The sequence below is a fragment of the Coturnix japonica genome, chromosome 1 (genome assembly GCF_054131305.1).
Source record: "Coturnix japonica strain WE chromosome 1, WE-NBRP24, whole genome shotgun sequence".
NCBI classification, from domain to species: domain Eukaryota; kingdom Metazoa; phylum Chordata; class Aves; order Galliformes; family Phasianidae; genus Coturnix; species Coturnix japonica.
Window position 1 is genome coordinate 75,245,295 of NC_140663.1, and position 23,656 is coordinate 75,268,950.

At 45.9% G+C, this 23,656-nt stretch overlaps 1 protein-coding gene across 1 annotated transcript in view; it reads right to left on the reverse strand.

The window, feature by feature from the left end:
* Positions 1 to 3,386: 3,386 nt before the first annotated feature.
* Positions 3,387 to 23,656, reverse strand: part of GAP43 (growth associated protein 43) — a 54,203-nt gene continuing 33,933 nt past the window's right edge. Inside the window, exon 3 of the mRNA XM_015875967.3 lies at positions 3,387 to 9,045. Within this exon, the coding sequence (XP_015731453.2) occupies positions 8,957 to 9,045 (89 nt within the window). The 3' untranslated portion in view covers positions 3,387 to 8,956. The remainder of the gene's footprint in view (positions 9,046 to 23,656) is intronic.

A 23,656-nucleotide genomic window follows, 5' to 3' on the forward strand; every position in this document is an offset into this window, starting at 1 on the left:
CCTCTGCCCTGCCGCCCTTCCCTCTGTCATACTGGTTTGGTTCCAGCTGCCCTTTCACTTCCTTTTGGCTGGCTTTGAACCTTGTGTTCTCCTCCAGCAGCCCACTCTCTCTCCCTGTCACCTTGTCACCTCCCCTCAGCCCCATCCCCATTACCACGGGCTTTGGGCAGTTTCTCTTGCAGTCAGCAAACTGTGAGCATGGAGGCAGCTTGCAAAGCAACAGCCAGACGCAGCCTGACAGCCCCATATGTTTCAGCAGAGACAGTTCCCCCCTCCAATGGGCCCAAAGGAGCACAGCTTTCAAAGGATTCAGTGTGGAAGTGACAAGCTGGAAAGCCTTATTAATGGGATCTCAGCTGGAAAAGGGAAGGCGGGTGGGGAGTGTGGGTTTGCCCAGCAGTGGCTGGAGATGGTGAGAGAGAGAGCTCCTGTCTCCAGGCCACCACCACCACCCTGCCATGCACAGCATCATGCCACATGCCCCACCATCTTTCCCTACCTGCCTTTGCCTCACTCATCCTCCTCCTCAGGCATAATACATAGCAGCTGTATCTCTGTGGTCAGTGGGTTTATCCTAGGGCATAGTGAGCCTACAGGGTCATTTAAGACTACTTTTTACCATCTAGCATTGAGCTGGCACTGGTGACCAGATGATGGTCCCCAGAGGAACCCCAACCTGACCCATTCTCAGTCCCGTTGCTGCTCCATGGCTTCCAGGAGGAGTAGCTTTCCACATCCCAAACCACTAGTGTCTGTCCTGTTAGACCCCAGCACCCTCTCAGGCCATGATTGCACTTAGCACTTTTTGGCCTAAGGATGGCCACCAAATCCTTCAGAAGATGACCATCTCAAGAGGAAAAAAAGAAGAGAATCATAAACTCAGTAGAGACTTCAGCAGCAGTTTGTATCTCAGCCCAGACAACCTCCCTCTGCTACCCAAACAGCAATGGCCTGAACCACCCCTCCTCTCTCCCTCAAAAGATAATGACTCTTATCTCTCTCCTGGCTTAGCATCTACCCATGGTTCCCAAAAGCCTAATTACATTTTACTCATAACTTGTTTCATCAATTATCATAATTAAATTAAGCTCGAAGCAGTGCCTTTCTACCTGTACTCAGCTTGTAATTTGGGTTGTAGGCTGGTTCATTTATAGACTAAAGCACTCTGAAACGCGCCTGTTTCTGCAGCTACTGCAGCTTGTCTGGTACAAGCTGCCACCTCTGCAAACCCTGTCACTGCACTGCAGATTCAGTGCTACTCCTTGGAGAGAACCAGGCTTTCACTGCCTTGACTTTCTATTATTCATGCTCACCACTCTGTGCCAAGCGGAATTAAAATTATTTCCTCTTTAATGAACAAAAACAGTCCTATGAACAGAAAAAATAATTTCATTTTTGATAAACAAAAGTGATCTGAGGTACAGAAGTGCGCAATTTCCTTTGTCTGGCATTTCCTGCTCTTCTTCAGAGGGCAGCAGCTTCTGTCAGTCTGGATGCCAGCCTTGTATATGACAGTAAAACAGGGCAAAGTGTAACTGATCAGGAGACAGTAAATGTCTGTCGTGTGGTGCTTGGTGCTGCCTGCAACACAAAAGAAAGCAGACTTAGAAATGAGAGTGAAAAACAACTCATCTTCTGCTCTGAGATGCTTCTGAAGCTCTGGGTGTGCTTTCTCCAAGGAGAGGACATCTCCCAGCAAGGTGTGGGATAAGTGTGGGCAATGCCATGGGAACCAGAAACACATCCATCTGCCCACACCTCACAGCAGTCACGGGGAGGCTGCTGATACAGATCATGTGCATAAAAAAACCTCCCAGAGGAGGCTGTGCACCTGGACAGGGAGGCGATGGGGATCCACATCCAAGGTGAGCCTCATTTTGTACAGTTCGGGCAGAATATCAATTCCACCACATAGTGGCAAGAGCGTGACACTGGAAAGGATGCCCAAGGAGCTTTGTGTGCCTGGTTGGAAAGGCTTTGGTGAGGACTGATATGCAGCTGAGAGTCTCTGCGGACACATGTGCCAAGGGCTAACTGTTCAGTCTCCTGCCCCCACACTGCCCTGCAGAGCGCAAGGCAGCCCTGCCACCCCCAGGGAGCCATTCACTTGGAGGGAGGCCTTCACCTGCCCTTTCCAGCGCTTCATCCCACCAAAGCAAATCCAGTCTGCCAAGGCTGAGCCCTGCAATCCAGCTCTGTGGCTAATTGAAACCACTTGATTTTGAATGCTAAATATTTGTTTGCACACAAGCTGGAGTCCACGCCTTTTTTGGAGAAGCCATGGGGCAACTGATGATTACATGCAAGAACACAGACATCTAATTGTGTCATTTTCATTTGCAAATTGGCACATTGTCCAGAGCCCATGTGAGATGCTGAGGTCTGCTCTGTTTCCCAGGCAGCTCCTTGGAGCCCCATCAGGAATTTTCCTGGGCCCTTGCTAAGCCAGCTGCTGTATTTCAGAGAGGAGATGCAAACGGTTTCTTAATTGTGCTTGCAAAGCTTCCTGGGATGAACAGATGAGATAAAAAATGTCTGATTTCAGCTCTGCTCTTTAGCTGCTGACATATACAGCACAGTATTAAAGGCAGCAGCCTTGCACAGCTTCAGGAATCACTGTTCTGTTCATATTTTATTGCACTTGGCACAAAACTGATGCTAAAGGAAAGAACTTGGTGGGATTCCTAAGGTGCTGAAATATGTATTCTTATCTGAAAAGCTCCTGGTATTTCCCAGTGGGTTACCGAAGCTTCAATTCCTATGGGGGATTTGGTACCTTTAGGTATAGTTGCATAGAAAACACCATCAAATAACAAAATAAAATAAAAACAACCAACAGATTGTTTGATCATCTAAAAAATATGATACTTGCTTTTCCTTAAACATGCTGGGTGCCTTCCTTAATGGTGAGTCACATCACCACTCGCACACGCCAGCAAATTCCTCTACCCAGAACATCCCAGGCCCAGCACTTTGCTGCAGACATGATACAGATCCGCGGTGCTGAAAGCACACGGCCACATCTTGGGGAGCACCCAGTTGGCCACAAATCTATCCTGGGTCAAGAGAATCTGTGGTTAGATGTGTTTCTTATTATATAAATATCTGGTACTTCTGCATGGGAAGACCACATCTTGCTTTGGTACTATGTCTTCTACCTTTATCAACAGTAAAACCATAGCAGGCCTTTTACTTCACCCTTTCATTTTAACATAATTTTTTTGGCCAGAGAGAATAAGTAGAAAGTATTTCTTTCCACTGTAACAGGACTTAACTGGGAAGGGCGAGGGAAAATGGAATGAGATTTGTCAGACGAGCACTGAGAATCTACAAGAGGGAGAAACTGCTATTCCAGGAGCAAATAACTGCACACCAGAGCACGTATCTATAAGTGAGAGACTTTATTGGAACCAATTTTTCAAATACAGACATCTGTATTATTCTCACTTCTCGGGAATGTTTTCTGCTCAGTTTTGAAGCTTGCAACCTTAGGACAATATTCAGGACATATGTGTACATTAGATCTCTGCAGATGGACACATTCATAATGCACAAGTACAATGAGTGAGAGACTCTTTCCAGATCCTCACACAAGAGCATCGGAAATGGGCCGCTCTATTCGTCAAGTTCTGCTCTTATTAGCTTCCAGACACGTCACAGTTCTTTACACTCTCTAGGCTGTAGCCTTCTTCTTCGGGCCCTGATTTACCACTGTGTTACTTCAGCTGTATGCCAGTGTAACTCCTCAAAATAGGGCTTAGGTGATGCATAGGGATGTGTTTTGTTCATTGGGAACAGGCATGAGCAGAAAAACCAAGCTATTGGATGAACGGCTATCCTAGGATTTTCCTTTATGAGAGCAGTCAGGATCTCGGGCTGGGATTTTTTGAAGTGACCAGTGGTTATGGGTGTGTAATACATCAATCTTGATGCTCAGAATACATTGAGGACCTATAGTTTGTGCCCCAGTTGTAAACCACTCGGTCACTATCCAGTTCTGCAAATCTCAGCCTTCACCTTTTCTTCCGAGTATTGCTCAACAGAGGAATGTGGTAATAAAGCATCGTAGGTAAGAATGCAGGCTCGCACATGACCTGAGATCAACACCCTGAACAATGGATAGAGGGTAGTGTTTTCAGGGCCACCTAAATGACTTGGGGATCTTTAGCTCCTTTTTTTTCCAAAACGACTCTAGAATTTTAGCCCTGACATGTGCTGTAGATAGAAGCTTGGACGTCCTTCAGAATCTGGGCCTTAGGAGCATTAAGTTTATTTGAAAGCCAGTGAAACATACACTCTCAAACACCCATGTCACTTGGGTTATTCTGAAAATGATACCCTATATACATATGGGTAGGTAAGGGGCAGACTTTCACAGGCACAAGTGGCAGTTAGACATGTAACTCCCATTGATATTTGTTTTTCCCCCTCGGGGACCTGGAAAACTCCCCCCGAGGAGTTGAATCCTCCTCTTGCATTATTTTCACACCAGATTAACACCACTGCTTCCAGTGGAGCGACTCCTGAGTTACCCCAGTGTGAGCGAGAGGAGAACCAGTCCTGAGGTGCTCTAAATATCCAGTGAAAGTGCTAATGTGGCAATGCGGAAAAGTGGGGAATCTAGCACAGGCCTGGAAGAGGACCCTGCCACCGCCACCCCAAGTCATTGAGCTCAGGTGGTCACCAAACGGACTCTTGGCCAAGACGGTTCACAAGAGCCTTCCCTCCACCTCTGCAAACCACAGCCTCAGTGCTTCCTCCAAAGACACCTATGACAAACACCAGACCTTTGGTACGAAAAGCCTCATGCGCTACAATGTGCCATTCAGAGAGCACCGAAAAAAACCACCAAACTACCTCATTTTATGCTTTTCTTCCTTCCTTTCTTCCTAAATTATGGTCATTTCTTTCATCTACAGCAACACGCTCCCCTAGAGATAGTGCTCATGTAGTCACTGTAGACGATTTCCTTCCAGCTAAGGCCTCTCCTGGGGCTGTGTTAGGGTTTGGTGCTGGAAAACACAGGGTCTGGAGGGGTCCCAGCAGGATGCACTTCCCTCCCTTTGGAGAGTGGCTCACAGAGGATCTTCTTGGCTGATGCAATGCTTCCAGGTGTTGTGGATTTTTTACATTCTATCAGTGCATCAAGTCCGTGGATGCCACAAGCATTGAAAAGCAGACCAAATTCAAGCAAATGGTTCATTGCACTGAAGGGGGGCAGGGGGGCTGTTAGCTTTGGATTTTTTATGGTTTTCCAAGGCTTAATCTAGATGAGGTGAAATGTCAAGAGCCGGCCTACAGCTGTTAGGAACATTCAGTACAGGTATGGATCACTATTACATCTCACTACAGAGGCACAAGAAGTCCCTCCTGGACTCATCTCTGTGCATGAGGCCAGGCACCATCTTCCCTGTAGGAGTCACCTTGTCATCCCCTTCCCTTTCCATATACAAAGCAACAACCACAGGCACCTTCAAGCAGGATATGTACTCTTCAGGGAAAGAGGAACAGATACACATCTGTTGCTGCAGTAGAAGCAGTAGAAAAGCTCCAGCTACTCTGCTGGATACTCCCCGCTCCCCTCTTCATTTCTGTGACCTCCTGCCTTTTGTGCTGCTCTCAGCTCACTTGATACCCTGCTAGAAAATTCATTCCCCAAATACCCCTGTTTTCCTTCCAGTTTCCATCCTGTGCTACATCCTTTGAACTGCTTCCTTTCAACCGTTAAAATCTGGCTGAAGAGGCAACGCAAGGAAATCCAAATGCTTTTCTCTGCTCTCTCTTCCTGTACCCTGCAGACAGCCCAACTTCCTATACAAATCTTGTGTACTGCACATGAAACCACCTCGTGCTCAAGGCAGGGTTTGTCTGTTGCGCTCTCTCTCACGCTCCCTTTGCCCTGACTCTCTGGCAGGATCAGGACACGGTACAATAAGAAGGATTGGGGGGTGCTTGGTTACAGCCAGTAAATTTTAAACTGGAACCAAGGGAGAGGAATTAGTATTCAAATTTTTTTTAGGTTTGCAGTTGGTAACCACATACCCCATTCTCTTCATGGGGGGGAAAAGAAAACACAAAACCCAACCCTTTGTTCTCTAAGCAACATGGCAAAGTATGTTCTTACAAACGGTGGCAAAACACACGCAATGCCCCAGCCATCAGCCAAAGGGGAAGCAACATGCAAAATGCAAAGGTAAAACATCCCCGAGGGAGAGAAAATGTTTCTGTTTATCAAGGAGGGAGGAAGGTCTATGTCCAGGAAGACATAAGAGGTTGTTTTCTTTTCCTGATAAAGTGAAAAATAGTAATAATAAAATGGAGGGAAGATGGAAGGTTTGGGGTCTGAAGTCAGAAGAGCAGGGATACCAAGAGGTCTTTGCAGACACGCAACCCTTAAGTAAACCCTTCCGAATGGTCATGACAGGAGATGAGGTCAAATAAAAGCCATGCTTTCTCCTTCCTGCCTCCTCCTGAACATCTCTCCCGCACTCCTGAGAGCTGAACCTCGCTCCTCTCCATGCGGTGCTAGAGTCACAGAGCGTCCGCAGCATCCTGGCTGGGCACACAGCGTGCTATGAACAGCAAGCATACTCTGCCCCTCTCCTGGTGTGCCCCGTGCCCATCAGAGCGCTCTCCCTCCCATACCCCATCCGCAGGCTTGTGAGACCTGGCATACGGTCCAAGCAGTGCTTGATGTCCGCGCTACATTTGCTGAGTTGAGGTCAGGCTGGAAGGTGTCTCAGGGTTTACTACCCATCATGACATGGGAATATTAGCATATATATCGTTTATGAAGTATGACACAATACCTATCTGTCAGTCAGCCCATCTTTCTACCTATTGAGTCTGTCTAATCTACTTCAGCTAGCTACATTTCACTATCGCTATCAATCACCTATTGCTCCATGTTACCTAATTTCTTCCTGTCTCTCTCTCACCTTTTTCACTCTAACCTTTCTTACTCTAGCTATACTCCCCTCTCTCTCCCTATCATCCATCTATCCACTCTAAAGTCTTTTTTTTTCCCTTCCTCTCTCTAATCCCTGTTTTAAAAAATCTCTGTCCAATCTCTCTCCCACTCTCTCTTTCCCTCTCTTTTTTCAGTCCTCCCACTCTCTCTCTCTCTTATTTCCACACAAGGCCAGGAAGCGTATGGAAATGAATCCCTACACATTTTGATGGCGCATCCAGTCAGCAGTTCAAAGGGATTCACTCTGAGGAGACACAGTTCATCTTTTCTCCCTGTTTCCAACAAAGAGATGGAGCAGAACAAAGGAAGCAGGAATTAGCCAGACTTTGGGGCTGTCAGCAGACCCATTTTTTGGTGCTACTGCTTCTAGGCCACTTTAATCCTTGTCCTGCCAACAGCATTTTTTGGCAATCCCAGCAGCCATTTGGCCTTAGGCTGCCCATCCTTCACCATGAAAGGCCAGGTCTGGTGGGCACTGGGCTGGGGACAATCCCGCCTCCTGTAGGCAGCGGGCAGGAGGTACATGCAACGGTGCTCAGCTGAAAAGCCCAGCATCAGCTGTGCTTAGAGCAGGCTGCAGAAGGTGGCTAAGTCAGCTGAAGCCCAGGCTGGGTGATTAAACCTAGGTTTTGCCAGGCAGCAAGGGACAAAAATTCCTCCAAGTGCTGTTGGCTGGCTCTGACACCACCAGACCTCACCCTGACCACGTGCCTATGCACTTATTGCACTGTCCCGATACATTTTGCCAAACAGAATATCTTTGGAGAACAATGCCACATCAGTCAACAACAACTTAATTTCCATCCCAGTGAGGAAAGCACCAGGGGGGGCACCTGGCCCTTCCTGGCCTTCAGTGCATTCCTTGGCAGGGCTCAGAGCTTCAGTGTGGACCAAAGCTGGTCCCTCAGACGGCACCCATGTGGCTGCCTGGGATCACTCCTCTGAGGTCACCCACCGTGTTCCCCTAAAACAGGACTCAGAGGACTCCTGGAGGCACACTTCTTTTGATCTTTCCCAAGATCAATTTTCCTTCTTTTCTTAAGCTAATGCCTCACTCATTGCTAATGGCATCTCAAAATCAAAGCCTGCTTCCCTAGAAAATCCCCTGAGTGATGCCAAGGAGAGTGCTCAGCCTCTGACCAATGGTAGAGTAGTGGCTGAAGAGCAGAGTGGGGCCACGAAGCAAGCAGGCCACCAAGGAGCGGTCTGCATGCAGAGGCCAGCAGGACATACAGCAGCATAGAAATGCGACACGGCGATGTTAATGATCATTATTCTCATTTATTATAATTATTGTTCAGTTTGAAAAAGGAGCCTGGAGCCAAGCATTATGCTAATTGGCACATTTTTTGTTGTTGTTGTTGTTCTAGTTCTGAAAAGAAAACGGGATTTAGTACTATTGTTTGTTCATTTGTTTTGTTAAGCTTGCTTTTTTTTCTTTCGTTCATTCCATCACATTGAAAAAGGAAGAAAAGGATTACTATTCTTTTTCTCTTTTCCTGCTTTGCTTTTGTTTTAACTCACTCGGTAAGTCTGGACTCCTCGGATGAACGGAACATTGCACACACACACACTTGGAGAAGAGAGAGAGGAGAGAGAGAGAGAGAGCGCTCGCGGTGGGCAGACAGACACACGCACGCGCCAGGTCAAAGAACTCTGATACAGTGCAAGAATTTTCCCAAAATGATTGGATCATCATTACCAAAAAACTCGCCATAACAACACCAAGAAACAAAGAAATGTTTAAGCCACACTGTTTGACTGGGATTTTTCCTGCTTTTTTTTTTTCTTTTTTTCTTTTTTTTTTTTTTTCTTTAAATGTTTGCCACACAGAGAGAAAAAGGGTTTAAGTGGGAATGGGAGGGGGACGGACAGGCTCACAGACGTGAGCAGGAAGGGGGGGAGATCAAGATTGGGGTGGGAAGGAAGGAAGGATAGAGGATAGGGGGAGGGAGGGAGGGGTAACGGGGAGTCATTTCTTAATGTTCAGGCATTTTCTTGGTCCGCCTTGCTCTCTTCTTCTTTCACCTCTTCCTGCTGGGCACTTTCAGTAGGTTTGGTTTCTTCTACAGCATCTAGTGGGGAAAGAGATGGTTCAGTGTTAGTCAGCCACAATCTAGAGCATCCTGCGCATGCACATAGCCATCGCACAACAAAACTGCATGGCTTTTGGCTTCTCTCTCCCAAAGGAGACTCAGGCCTCAAGGTTTCTGGCATTTCTGTGGCATGGGAAGAAGATGCCCAGGTTCAGCCTAGCAGATGAGTGCATGGCTCTCACATGGAATCTCCATCCCTACCAGAAACCAGGTGCAACTGGGAGGAGCGGCCTAGAGCTCTAAGCCCAGCCTCCTGCTGATGTGTCAGCCAGCTCTCATTCATTTCGCCACACGCACTGATGAAGCTCTTGGCTTGTAGGGTGAAACCAGCTCGATCCAGTGTCTGAATTACCCTTTTATCACACCCGCTGGCTGTACCAATCACCATTGAATTTCTCAGCTCTAATTACTGCTACTGAACTTCTCAGAAGCTTGAAAGAGGGGAAAAAAAAAAAGTTGTAACCTGTAATTCATACACCAAACAGAAACAATGAATGGGAGCCTTTGGACAGGAGGCTGTCCTCTCCAGTTTTCTGGGCTCTTCTGTCAAAGGCAGAGTGCCTGGCAGAAAGAAGCGAATGGAGGCTGGGTCTGCAATACCACAATAACAACAGGGAAATAGCATTGAGGGGAAGACAGAGGCAGTAAGGAGGAACAAGGCAGTGTGGTTCAGCAGAGGGCTGCAGGATAATGCAAAGGGTCTTAGTGCACTGCAGTTGTTGGTCTGTTCTATCTCCAGTTCTTTCCATTCTATGCTAACTATTCCTCAATCCACCCAAATATATGTACTAACACTGTGGAAAGATCAAGCAAGGAGTATCACTCCAGGTTTAGGATAAACAGTGGAGAAAATAAGTGCCAAATGGTTGGGTGGTGCAGGATGAGGCACAGAAGTGATATGTCACATACTGCAGTGCTGGTGCTTGATATACCTCTACATCATCAATGTACTTTTGTTGGACTCAGGGATCCCCTTGAACAAACCACTTCCTGGCTTCTGTGATGGAGTATCGTGTTGTGTTACATTAACAAATAAAATGGACCAGGGTTTGCTCTTTTGCCCTGGAGCTACCTGGCACCACTCAACTCATGTCCATATGGCTAAATCCTTGCTCTCCAGAACAAGAAAGGATGTGTCTGAGAGCTGTCTGGAGCAAAGCTAATTGGAATATTCAAAAACCACACTACTACCCACACTGTCAGCCTAACGTTATAGATGTTCACTTGACATGGTTTAGTTTGTGAAGGTAAGAATCCTCACATCCATGTTTATCACTAGTCAGAATACTATATGGGATGTGAACCACTCCTGACTGAGACTGATTATGCATTTTTGCCTGGTCCATTCGATGCCATCAGATGGCAGACTTGTATTTGCTTCCAGCACTGGCAGCAGGTGCAGCAGCTCTCATACCCCTCTCTCCCTCAGCTCCTTAGCCTCTCTTTTATATGCCTTTCTATGCACCACTTCCACGTGCATCACTTTTAAGGTGTAACATCCCACTCTGAATCAACTTCATCAACCTCTCTGCTTTTGGAACTTAAAACACCTTTTGTCTTAATGAACTTCAGACATTGATTTTCTAGTAAGAAAAATTCTTTGAGAACATCCCCATCACTCAGTACCATGGCCTGAGATCCTGACTTCCAGCAAAAGCTTCTAAGCACTTGCTTTTCCCTGATACCGAGCAGCAAAACAGAGTGCTTCTTAAAGACCTTTCTATATATGGTACAGCTACAAACATGAACTGAAGACAAAATAGACTACTGATAAAAATGGGATGTAAAAACGGACAGGATTGCAAAGCAGACTGTCTTGCCTTAGTTTGGTTAATATTTCTGAATGATTCAATCACACTCCCCATAGAGGGCAGGGAATCCCTTTAATCCTACTTTTCTCCAAGGCATTCATAGCAGGGCACATGTTGAATTATGGAGCTGAGAGCATTCATGGCCATCTAAAACTCAGTGTGGGCCAAAAGAATATCATTAGCCAGCAGCTTTGCTAGTCTAGATCCCAGTAAGACAAAAGCTCTGCTTTCCCATACATAAATGCAAGATAAATGGAAGATCAGCAAAGGATGGGCAACTCAGCTTAAGGAACACAAGTCCCAGCCACAACATTTCATGTTTTAAATATGTTTGCACTTTCTTACTGAAAATGCACATAGATTTCAGCTATAAGTGCCCACAGCCTTCTCAAGGCAGCATAACAGATGGGCACATAATGCAACAAGCACAGGGATGGTCACTAGGAGATCCTGAGTTCATGCTTTCCAGGAGAGAGTACTGTACTGAGAGCCTTGGCCAAGCCATACAAACCATTAAGTTGCACAGATTCCCCCACTGCAGTTAAAACTGGGGTCCTTCTTCTACAGAAGTAGGATCCTATAGTAGTAAGCTTTTGCCAACTGTTCTAGTGACATGAGCAGGAATTCTGGTTGCATTCAAAATGGGGGAATGATGTGAGATAGCTCATGATACTGTCCCTGATGGCTCACTACATAAGCAAAACTGATTTTCAGGGAGTATCTGTGGCACCTAGAGGACCTTGGCTGGCAGATGTATTTCTTGGCTGCACAGGAGCCCTGCTGACCCCCGTGTTCTTCTCTGGGGGCAGTTGGCAGTAGGCAGACATAGCATTTATTTATGTCATGCTGAAATAGCCTGGACTGACTCTGAGGTCAGGGAGCAGCAGAAAGGCTATGAAGTCACTTCACTACATATTCAAGTCTTGAACAGAAAGGAATCAGAAAAAAAAAAAACCCAAACATATGCTGAGCACAACCTTGAGTCACTTTTAACCTTTCATTAATGGCCCAAATATAAATAAGAGCCAAATATTGAGCCAAATTCATCTAGCCATTCTCCTTTTAATTTTATATGGTTTTGAATCAATGAGGGGAAATACCATACTCACACGTGCACCCTGCTGCCGCTAAGCTATGCCTCACTTCCTAGCAGCTTTAGCACAATTCCATTGATCTTCAAGACAAGGGAAAAGAAGCAACCTGGTGTTATTATTCAGTAATGAGCTTCAGCAAGAGGTAACATCACAAAGGATAAACAACTCAGCATAAAAAATGAAGTTCAAGCTGTGGCACTGCTAAATCACAGCAGTGAAAAGAAGAGGGTTCTCCCGGAGCAATGGGATCATTGCAGCACAGACCTACTGACATCAGGGCCAGTTAATAGCAGTTTATGATTCACAAGGAGAGATGAGACAGTTTTGCCTGACTCATCCTTCACCAGTTTGTTTGATGCAGGCTATTTCTGTAGTATGTTCTCGGGGGTTTTCTCCAACCTAGTTTTCAGCGTCCCAGTAAAGTCTGCTAGGTGTCCCTGGGGATATTATTAGAGACTTATCCTGGGGGATCTCATAGATCAGAGAGAAACTCTCTTCCACTGCTTCTTACCAGATACCAGGCTTGATTTCCCACTGCCTTGAACTCTGGGCTGCTGCACCTGTTGGCTTGTAGTGGACAGGTACAGTTATGCAGCCAGACCTGTACAACCTTGACATTTCACATTCACTTTGCACTTTGTTGAACTAGGTGGAAAAGGTAACAAAAAAAGCAGGTGAGAATTCAGGGCATTGAGGTAAAATGTTCTGCACCTTGCTTGAGGTACAACAGCACGTCATCTCAAGTGGTCAAATTTCCATCTGTCTAAAGCTGCCCCTTCTGGACATACAAGCATTGTGAGGCCTCAACCTGCAAGATCAGAGTGCCCGTGCCCACCCTGAATGGAGAGAACAAGCAAGAGGCACTGACTTATCCCTTAAGATGGACCTAGAACAGGGCAAAAGAAGGATGCACTGGGAGACATCACAGAATAGGAATTTAGAAGTAAGAGAGGATAGAGAGGATAAGGACCCTAATCATCGCTATTCATCAATATGCACAGACATCATCATCTGGTCTTCTCACCCTGCTCCCCCTTTCCAGTCAGTGGAGATAAACAAGCTGTTTTTAAGGCTATTAACCAAACCTATGGGGGCTGTTTCAAAAGTAATGGCTCACATTTTATTACGTTGGCCCATGACATCAGAGGCAGATGTTGGTTGTTTGACATGAGCCTGCACGCCACACTCATCAAGATCTGCACCAATAGAGGTGCTCCAATGCTGATTTTGCCACTGCTGAAACACACCATCCACTGCCTCACTGTGCTCACATCCATTGTTCGGACTTCAGAAATGTTCAGGCAGTGTCAGCGAATGTCAGTGTGTGCAGAAATCTTTTGGATAGTCTTGGATAAACCTCAGGTTATGACCATGCAAGTGCTTAAGGGATAGTGCTACTTGGTGGGAGGGGCTGAAGTGTGCTTGCTTTCCAGCTTAAGGGCTCTGTCTTGACAGTTGCCTCTTACCTAGAGCTCAAACTGGTACCTGACAGGGAATTTTAAGTGCTTTGTCCGTGGGAGAGAAATGATACAGAAATAAACTACAGGTCCTTGCTTTAATAGGGTCTTAGGGAGCTTCTGCCCCTCAGCACTCTATTTATTTCCTGGAGAATCATATCCATGGACTCTGTTGGTGAGCAAACGTCTTGAACATATGCAGCTCTGGCTGCTGTGGAGCCGCAGCAGGCATGCAGGCAACAGCATGGCTGGATGGTGGCACCTCCAGCTGCCTTTGCCTGTGCTGCACTCTAATGGCTGAGCATGCAGGCTCCTCTCCAAGTCTCCCCACTGCCCTACATTAGTGAAATTAGGTTGAGTAGATTTCCGGGTAAAATACTGTCTCTTGGGACCTGCCCAGCTCCCATCTGAGTTGCCAAGATTAATTAAATCAGAGCAGACATCAGTTTATGACCAGAGTAGCAGTAACCTCTCTGCTGATCATTTCTTTTGTGCCTGGTGGCTTGGGTTTTGTTTCCCTTTTCCTTTCTGCTCCATTGTAGATCTTCAAATTACTGCAGCTGATGCCAAAATGAAAGAAATTGCATAAACACTGTGGGACTCTACTACAGATGCAGGAATTTTGCTTCTGCTGCTTTCCCACTGTTTGCATAATTATTGCTGATATTGATTGTGTGGCTTGAACATGTCTGCGTGGTAATGGATTGCCCATCCCTCCTCAACAGCTGCTCTTTCTCAAGCATTGGCCACAGTGCGGGTCCATTTGCCATACTCACTCCTTTTTCTCTCTGCCCTCTGCCAGACACAGCTTGGCCAGAAATGGGAGTGAAAGCCTGCACCTTGTCTGGTCTCCTCTTCGCTTCCAAATATTAATCTGGGTTTTGCTGCCCCGTGATAAGCAGCCCTTGTTTACCCCTGAGAGAGGCATTTTTTGGAAGGTAAGGAATACCTTGAAATCTGTGACCTACGCATCTCCTAGTTTTAATGACATTTGGGTCCAGATTTGGATCCAGGCTTCACAGCTTGATTCATCTGTCCCAATCCATCTGTCCTTCTTGCCAGCCAGAAGCTGCTTCCAGGCAGACTATGGTAGGTCTGAAATTACTGAAATAAGATGCAGCTTGGGTTCAGAGCTGTTGCTTATACAGCTCCCTTCCTGATCCAAGTTAGCCCATTGCAGTCAGCCCTGCTATGCACCATACACAGTGCTAAAATCCTACGCCCTGCCCGCTCACTGCTTCTGTAGATTGACAGATTTATGCTGGGAAGCAAAGAGAAGGGGAACTCGGAGGAGTGACTGTTCCTGCTCCAGGGAGATGGGTTGAGAGATTTTTCCCAGAACCTTAGGGAATCCCTTGTTCACTTATAGGCAGACCCAAGGAGCAGGCAAAGCAGTAGGCAAAGCAGCAGGGAAATGGGAGTAGTAAGTGTTGTGTTCATAGATCCTGCTGGTAAAGGAGGCATATGGCATGCTGGTGAGGGGGTGAATGTTAGAACAAAAAGGTGACTATGGCCACAACACATGGCATTTTTGGCCTCCCACTCCTGTACCACATTACCTCTGTTTCAGCCCCATGTATGCCAACCCCAGTTGTACCAGCAAAGAGAGGAAAACCCACTTCTGCCAGTACCACAGCTGATGACTGTGGGTCCAGCTTGGGCAGCCTTCTGCTCCAGCTCAATCCTCAAAGAACAGCCAGCCCCAGATCTGTCATCCCAGCCGCCTTTGCACTTTGTCAGGCTGCCCAGCTCCTGGCTTAGGGATTTCCCCTCCCTCCATTTTTTCCCCAGCAGCACCAAAATCCCACCCTGCATCGGCATCTGTGTGTGCAGGAGGTGGGAAGGGAGGAGTGGGCGATGGGCTCAGGGAGGGGCTGCAAAAGGCCTGCAGCTCCATGGCCCAGCATCTCTCTCAGTGTCTAGACACCAGCTGCCGGGTTGCCATGGAAATGCTCAACTTGGGCGGATGGGCAGAAGCTGCAGGGTCTCCAGAGAGATGGGAGTGGTGCAGCATGAGGGTGGGGAGAGAAAAAGGGAGATGCTCTCTGTGAATGGGAGGTGTTAACCCTGTTATAGCTACGTTTGCAAATACTTCTGCTTCCTGGAGAACTGGGAAAGGAGCGGCCGTCCTTTCTTCTGCTGCTGTTTCCTTCCCACACACGGAGGCAGCCAAAGCTGAAGGCTGAGACAAATGATATGCCAGCTGCTGGCAGGTGTGTGGTTGCTGCCACACACAGCATTTTTGGTCCAGTTTTCCCACCTATGACTGGGCCGTTGCAGTCAGCTACAATGGAAAGGAGCCTACAGCCTACCAAAGTGGTTAGGTTTTTCAGTCATAGTTCCTCTCAGCTGCTATCACAGCTACAGCAAATGCAGCCCAAGAGCAGCACAGTAGTTGAAGGGGAGGAGATGTGTCTAAAGGACCCTTTCCTATTACTTTTCACATCTTGCCACGTTTGATTCCATTTGCACATCAGCCTTCCTGATCCCATCTCGGCATGTCTGAATGGCATCCCTGTATTCTTTCCTGGCCACCCATCCTTGCTTCCAGTGCATGTACATTTCTGTCTTTTCCCTCAGTTTGGTCAGGAGGTCCTTGATCAGTCATGCCAGTTTTCTGCCTCCTTTGCTTGATGTCTTATGCTGAGGGATGGAGAGCTCTTGTGCTCTCAGAAAGGTGTCCTTAAAGAGCTGCCAGCTCTGTTTCACTCCTTTGTTCCTAAGGACAGCTTCCCAGGAGTTCTCATCCAGTGACTCCTGAAACAGCCAGAATTTCACTCCTGACTCTGCTCTTTGCCAGGCCCACAGCACTCAAGATCACACACTTGACCACGCTGTGGTCACTACAGCGCAGACTGCTTCCAATCTTAACATCTTTAATGATATCTACTGCACTGGTGAGCACCAAGTCCAGTTATGTTTTACTTCTGGCTTGTCTGTCCAATACCTGGACCAGAACATTATCTTTAACAGAACCCAGGAGTATCCTGGATTGCTTGCAGCTTGCTATGTTGGCAGAAGAACAGCTTTTACCTATCTGAAATAGGAATACCTGAGAAGAAATAACACAGCAGTTGTTCTTTGCTTTTCACATTTGCTACTCCAGTAGATTTCACAAAGGTCCTGCACACCATAATGGCAACTCTTTAAAATCAATTAAATACCTTGTGATTTAAACAGCTTGAATACAGAGGTTTTTACTGGCTTCCAGCTGTGGAATGTAACACTTGGCAGCTGCTCTCAGCATATGCATTGAAAAGCAAGATGTCCCCATCTCATCATACATGAGTACTCTTTTGTGTCACCCATCTTTTCCTCCTAAGTTGGATAAAATGCTGGAGAATGGTTCGGAAACAGGGAATGGGAAGGGAAAGAGTACCAAGGTCTTCACAAGATGCATCCATTTATTCTTTAGCCTCTCTACTGTTGTTGCCCTGTGAGATCATAGAGGAGAAATCAGACGAAAGATAAGAGGGAATGGAAATACTCAGAGCTGATCATGGGCAAGTGAGCTCTAAGTAGCCTGACTGAAGTGATTGCTAGTGATTCCTGTACAACCAGGACAATCCCAGAAAAAATAATTAATTCAGGGAATGAAGCTTACAGCACTTTGGAGATGGAGGTGCACATTTGGAGAGTCCTGGCAGATGCACAGAGAGTGACAGCTCTGCTGATCAGCCTGGCAATTGTGGTAGGATCAGTGGGGGGAAAAAAAGAACCCAAAACAGTGGCAGCCTGCTGGCATTCATGCACTGCTGATCCTGAAATAAAGAGGGTTTGAGAGAGGAAGAAAACATGCAGTGCTGGAGCCTTTGGGTCTCAGTCTTCAGCTCCCACCCACCTTGTCACATGGGACAGGCTTTGAGGTTGCTCTCCTCCCCTGCTCTGGTAATATTGGCAAGGGAAAAGAGGCCAGAAGAGGAAATGTTCTGTAATTGCAGCAAAAAGGTCTAGAAATTCCTTTGGTGCATCCAGAATTAATGTGCTGCTCCTCCCCTTGTTCTCCTCCCCTTTCAGCTGTCACTGACAGGAAAACAAATTGCTGCAGCCTTTACTACAAGCCACGCTCCCGCCTCCCTTCCCCCAGCCCAAAAGACATGTGCCATTCATAAGCTGTCTGACTGCTAGTCTCCATTATTAAATCCTGGAAGGCTGATAAATTGGGGATTCATGGAGCCTGCAAGCCTCCAACAACTCAGATTGCCATGGAAACCAGAAGCAGCCTCCATCTCCAGCAGAAATGATATCGATCTAGCTGAAGGCAGGGAATTACAATCAAGGAGAGGAAATAAAATGTCTCTTTTTCTTCCCTTTGCCATCCTCCAATTTTCTGCTGAAGCAAAAGGGAAATTTCATTTTGAGATCATTACTTTGTTTCAAGGCTCTGCAGATTTGATGCTAAAATGAATTAAATACTTGTTGTCAGGCCTTCCACGGCCATTTTGTTGATAACTGCCCCCAGCACTTGCAACGTCACCAACATGAGCTCTTTGCATCAAAAATGTTAATATTTCCCATATGCTGACCAGTAGGATCCCAATCAATATAACCCTGCAAAAGCCTGATCCTCCCATAGTTGGCGACCTCTTCCCTTGGGTGCCTATGACAATGTCTTAGGGTTGTGATGTGAAAGAAACCAGCTTATCTTACAGCAGAAGTACAGGCAGCATATTTGCCTCTTCTTCCCTAAGAAATCTCTTGCTGTGAAAGGGGCAGCAGCTAGCATTACTAATTCCAGTTTTAGTCTAAATATGGCAGCTTTAAAGAAAAAAACAAATGCAAAAACAACAACAACAAAAAACACAGCAAAGCAATCTTTTCCCACAAAGGAGAGGGAGAGCCCCTCTCACAGGAAGGACTTTCTGTCCTCCAATGTGAGCCCTGCACCAAGTGCATCAAAGTGGCTGCCTCATGATAGCCATTTCAGTTTAATTGGCTTTTCACAGTAACAGTTCAATTAGGAAAGTAATGAATTTTGGTCTCTTTGAGCAGTGTGGCTGCAAATGCTACATATGACACCTTGCATGGGCACAGCCAGGTTACATCACCCAGAATGGTGGAGCAGCAGGTTCACCTTGGTTGTTACTGGCAAAGTTGAAGCTTGTTTGTATGGTTCATGTACTCTTATCTGAGGCATAAACTTGACCAGGCCTGAGCCACTCAGAAATTGCACTGAAGCAGAGAAAATGGCACCCCACTGCTTTGTGCTCATGTTGTCTCCCTTGGTCCTTTGGCTGATGTTTTTCCCTGCAAAGGTTCTTGGCTCAGGTCCTGCATGCTGGTCACAGAGTGGTGTTGTGGGATATCCATGTGGATGAACACGTCTCTCTCACTCTTCCTCTCCTACCGGAGCTGTTCCACTTCCATAAGTCATTAAATATTCATTAGGCCAGAGAAGAAGATTGATTCTGTAGTCTGGTAGTGAGGACATTCATCTGGAAGGGGGGAGATCAAGCTCCACATCTTGGTCCCAATAAATAATAAATAATTCATATGAAATGGAACAACCACAGCAAGAGGCATCAAGGGAAACATCCAGCACAGCCAACAGCCCAATGTCTTCCTTGCTAAGCTTACTGCATTTCATTTTCCTAATGTGAGCACAGACACACAATGTCTTCTGTCACTTCAGGGAGTACCTGATCTTCACTCGGTTATTATAAAGGCAGACAAAGGTTTCTCTTACTACTTTTATCCAGAAATCCCACAGTTCCTGATTCCGGTATGTTATGTTTCATTTTGACAAATTCATAGAATCATAGGTTAGCCTGGGTTAAAAAGGACCACAATGATCATCCAGTTCCAACCCCCTGCTACGTGCAGGGTCACCAACCACCAGACCAGGCTGCCCAGAGCCACATCCAGCCTGGCCTTGAATGCCTGCAGGGATGGGGCATCCACAGCCTCCTTGGGCAACCTGTTTCAGTGCGTCACCACCCTCTGTGTGAAAAACTTCCTCCTCATATCTAACCTAAACCTCCCATCTCAGTTTAAAACCATTCCCCCTTGTCCTATCACTATCCATCCTTATAAACAGCAGTCCCTCCTCCTGTTTATACACTCCAAATTTTGGAAGACCGCAGTGAGGTTTCCCTGGAGCTTTCTCTTCTCCAGGCTGATCAAGTCCAGCTCCCTCAACCTTTCTTCACAGCAGAGGTGCCCACTTCTCCAGCCTGTTGAGGTCCCTACTGTGTTGACTGCACTGCCCAGCTTGGTGTCATCTGCAAACCTGCTGAAGGTGCACTTGATGCCATCATCTATGTTATTGAAGAAGATGTTGAAATTAAAGGGATTTTTAATGAAAACAAGTTTCACAGATAAAATTAGAGCCTGGCAGGACTCAAAAGCTCTGTGTGCAGACAGTCTGAACTGCAGTAAGGCTCAAGTCCTCTGTTTGTCAGAAACATGTGTACTTGTTTTGCAAGAAATGAGGACTAGAACTATGCTACATCATTCAGGAATGACTGGAATTTTCTCGTTGTTGCCTCAGGTAGAAATCAGTGACTTCATCCATCTTTCTCAGTCATTTGGTTTAAGTCGTGAAGGTTTCTAGCCTGAGGCAGAAAGAAACATTTTATTTCTCATTCTGTGTGTCTTTATTGAGTGTAGTGAACAGTACTGGGTTAGTATCTCTTGAGACCAAATCTAGCCATTCACTCACAGCACTGGCGCTGTAAAGTGCAAGTGCTGTATGTTTCTCCCCAGTGTCTTGCTGCTGGGCTGTAGGTGTGTTAGGAGAGGCTGTGTTACGGACAGGAGGTGAAGTTTAGTCCCTGTGTTTGGCCATGCTGTTAGGTCTCCAAACAAAGAACTGGCAGGTTCGAGGTTTATATTTCAGCCCTTTAGCTGCAGCTGCCATTGGTGAGCGTTGCTTCCAAACAGGCTGTAAAGGATGGAGGCAAGGAGGGAGGAAGAACAGGAGCTTGAAGAGAAATTTTGGGATAGGCAACATGGATTGTCAGGGCTAGAATATGTTTTATGCCCAAAGCCAGACTGAATGTGGGGATAAAGTATTAAAATTCTAAATACTAAGCAGTTATGGACTTCATCCACACAAGCCTGCATTCAAACCTTCCTCCTCCTTCTTAGAGGTTTGCATTATTTCCAAATCAACAGGTGCTCAAATCCCTTCAGAACCACAAAGGCCATTCTAAAAGTACTTCGCACCGCCTCAGTTCTAATGACTTTTATCCTGTTTTCCATCTCTTCCATCAGATATCTACTAAGGTCTTTTAAACATTTTTTCACAGCTGCTAAGACAGTTCTGCCAAAGTCAGCAGCACTGGGGAATGCTACTGCACACTGGCCACTGCTCTCACTCCTGCCCTCCTATCCCTTTCTTTGTACGCGAAATGCATTGTCAGTTATGGTTCTGCAGCACTGCACAACTTTAACACAGGGATTGGGATGCTCTTCCAAACGTTAGAGAAATATTCTTCTTCATTAAGCCCTGTAGGTTACAGGTAATGTCCAGTCATTATTAATAGCATTCCCAATAACTGTGTCTTGCCGGAAGAAAATGAAGAGATTGAATAGTGTCTGTTTTCTTTCGTAATGAAAAGAAGACTCATTTGCTATTGCCTGAAGGTACAGCTGGAAAGCGTGTGGTCATTTGAACACTGGCTAATTGGGACCTTATGACCCCTATCTAAGGCTTATTTACATGAAGCCTTGAGTCTCACTGTTCCTATCATTAGGATAATAACATTTTCCTTTGCATCCCTTGTCCTTGTCCAGGTCTTTAGTTCTTTCCCTGAATACTCTGCAGCCCAGCAAAGGGCCAGTGACCTGCATGGGCACCAGGCTGTCAGGACATCAGCCAAGATTTTAAGCCCTTGGCCAGTGTTGCATGCTGACAGTTACATTACAAAGGCCACAGAAAGGAGGAAGCAGCATTTCCACAGACCACATATTCATGGCTGGAGATGACAAAGCCAGGGTTCTTTTTACAGGGTATGCAAAGAGATCATCTAGTTGGGAAGAAAACCACAGTTCTACTAGCCTGCAAAATCAAATTCCCCTTCAGAAAAAAAAAAACTAGCAGCACTCTCTATTACTTAATTTTTTCCAATACATTATCATTAACCATCTCCTCTATTTTCTGCCTGAAAAACGTTCAATGCCGACAGAGAGGAAAGCTGAGGGAATGAGGAAGTAAGTTCTCCTTTATGTCTGCCTGCAGCATTGATGTAGCCTTGAGAAATACACTCTGCTTAGAGATGTGCTCAAACTGAACTTGCATGAACTGGGGTTTCTGATGGTCTACTGGAAGTTCAGAACAGAAGGTGGAACCTACCCGCAAAGCCAACTCTAGTAGCTGTCTTCATGTCAACCACTGACTCGCAGGCCTCTATTTCCATTTCTTTGGTTCTCTCTGCCACTGCCCAGACTCACAGATAACTATGTGGCTGGATATATTTGTGCTGTGCTTTTACAAAAAGGACATCTTTCAAGTGTAAAATGGACCTGCGTATCATTGTTGTCACCCATGATCACTGAGTGGCTGTATTCAAAAAACAAAGATGTTAGTGTGTAGAAGAGCTGGAATGAAGAGTAACACAGGAAAAATACTGCCTTTCTGGAAATACATAACAAGTACAGCCTTTTCTGGACTAATGTATATAGTGTTTGTCACCCTGTTTCACAAAGAACATTTGTATATTTAAGAAGAGTTCACAGAAAACAACAAAGCCTGGGAATTCTTTCATACAAAAAACAGTTGAAAACATGGATTGTGTTTTTGTCAGGAAAGAGTGAAATAGCATGGTCTGTAGTACTGTGCCATCTGTGCATATGCATATAGAATACACTGTATACCATAAACAACAGAATAATGTAGGGCTATCAGAAGTTTTTGTTCTCTCTGTGATGAACACAAGTAAAGAAAAATATTTCAGACAATGATGTCCAATTCATTGGTACTCTTTCCAGACATGGTACAGTTGTTTGGAGTTGGGAAAGCTGTTGACACTTAGTTAATCAGATATTATGTATTTATATATATACGCCACAGAAAGCCCTAGTTATAATTAGTATTGAAAGAGACAATACATCATGCTTTAGCTGTTAAATCAAATTCTATGTGGCAGAGGACAGGAATGGATCCTATCTGTACACAGGCAGTTTATGCCACATCTGCCTACAGCAGCATTTGGTGCTGGCCACAGCTAGAGAAGTACAGAAAATGAATGTTAGGTCCAACTTGTCTAGGCAGCCCTTATGTCCCTCTGCAGTTATCCTACAGCTTCACCCTGCTAGACTCCATGGGGCTGCTGCAGAGATGGGAAGCGATCACTGAACTGCCACTTGGTAATCCAGTATTAATGCACCTATTATGCAGCACTCAAGGAATGTTTAACTAATCTGATCCCTCTGACCGGCTGAACCTTCCCAGTCCCATTTCTTTCTGCAGTCATCTATACCACTGAGTCAGTACAGCTACATCTAGAGTGACGCTCCTCGGAGCTGTAAATCCCAGCTGATACTCTGCAAACTTACATCTGTCTGCAAAGTTCAGCCTACTTGATCCCAGTGTAAAGAGATGACACTGGTGGTGCTGCAGAGCACAGCTGGGAGCTACAGCAAACAGCTGCCATTTAAATTTCATTGTCTGTCTGCTCTGTCCAAGAGTCTGCTATTTGAAACTTCCTAAGCTAAAAAATAAGTTATAATTTATGGCAGAGAGGCTTCCTCCCATGTGGGGATTTTGGAGCATTTTCTGAGGATGGTTTGTAGCAGGTCACTGCAGAAGACAATCTAACAAGGAGACTGTGATTGAAAGCATGACCTAGGCAAAGTTTAACCATGGGCATTGGCTGTAGAGACCCGTGTTAGTGTGAGAGACCACCACACAATACAAGCACATACAACTACAACAATATGTATTGCCTTCAACTCCATCTGCATGTACTGCTTGCAAGAACACTTTCCTATAGAGGTCTGTAAGAGTGTAATGCTCTCAGCAAACCTCACAGTGAGACTGTTGTTTACAACCTCCCCATGGAGAGGAAATCCATCCAGCATGCCACAATCAGTAAGGAGTAGCTCATCTGATCCTGCAACACCTGTGGTTCTCAGCATTAAAAGGTGTTGTCTTTCCTCTAATTTTCACCCTTCACAAAATAAACCAGTTAACCACTCGTTCTAACTGAGGCCTCCTTGGACTAAACCTAAATTAATCTGCTTTCCTTGGAAGGCAATTTCCACAGTCATTCCTCATGGTGTTATC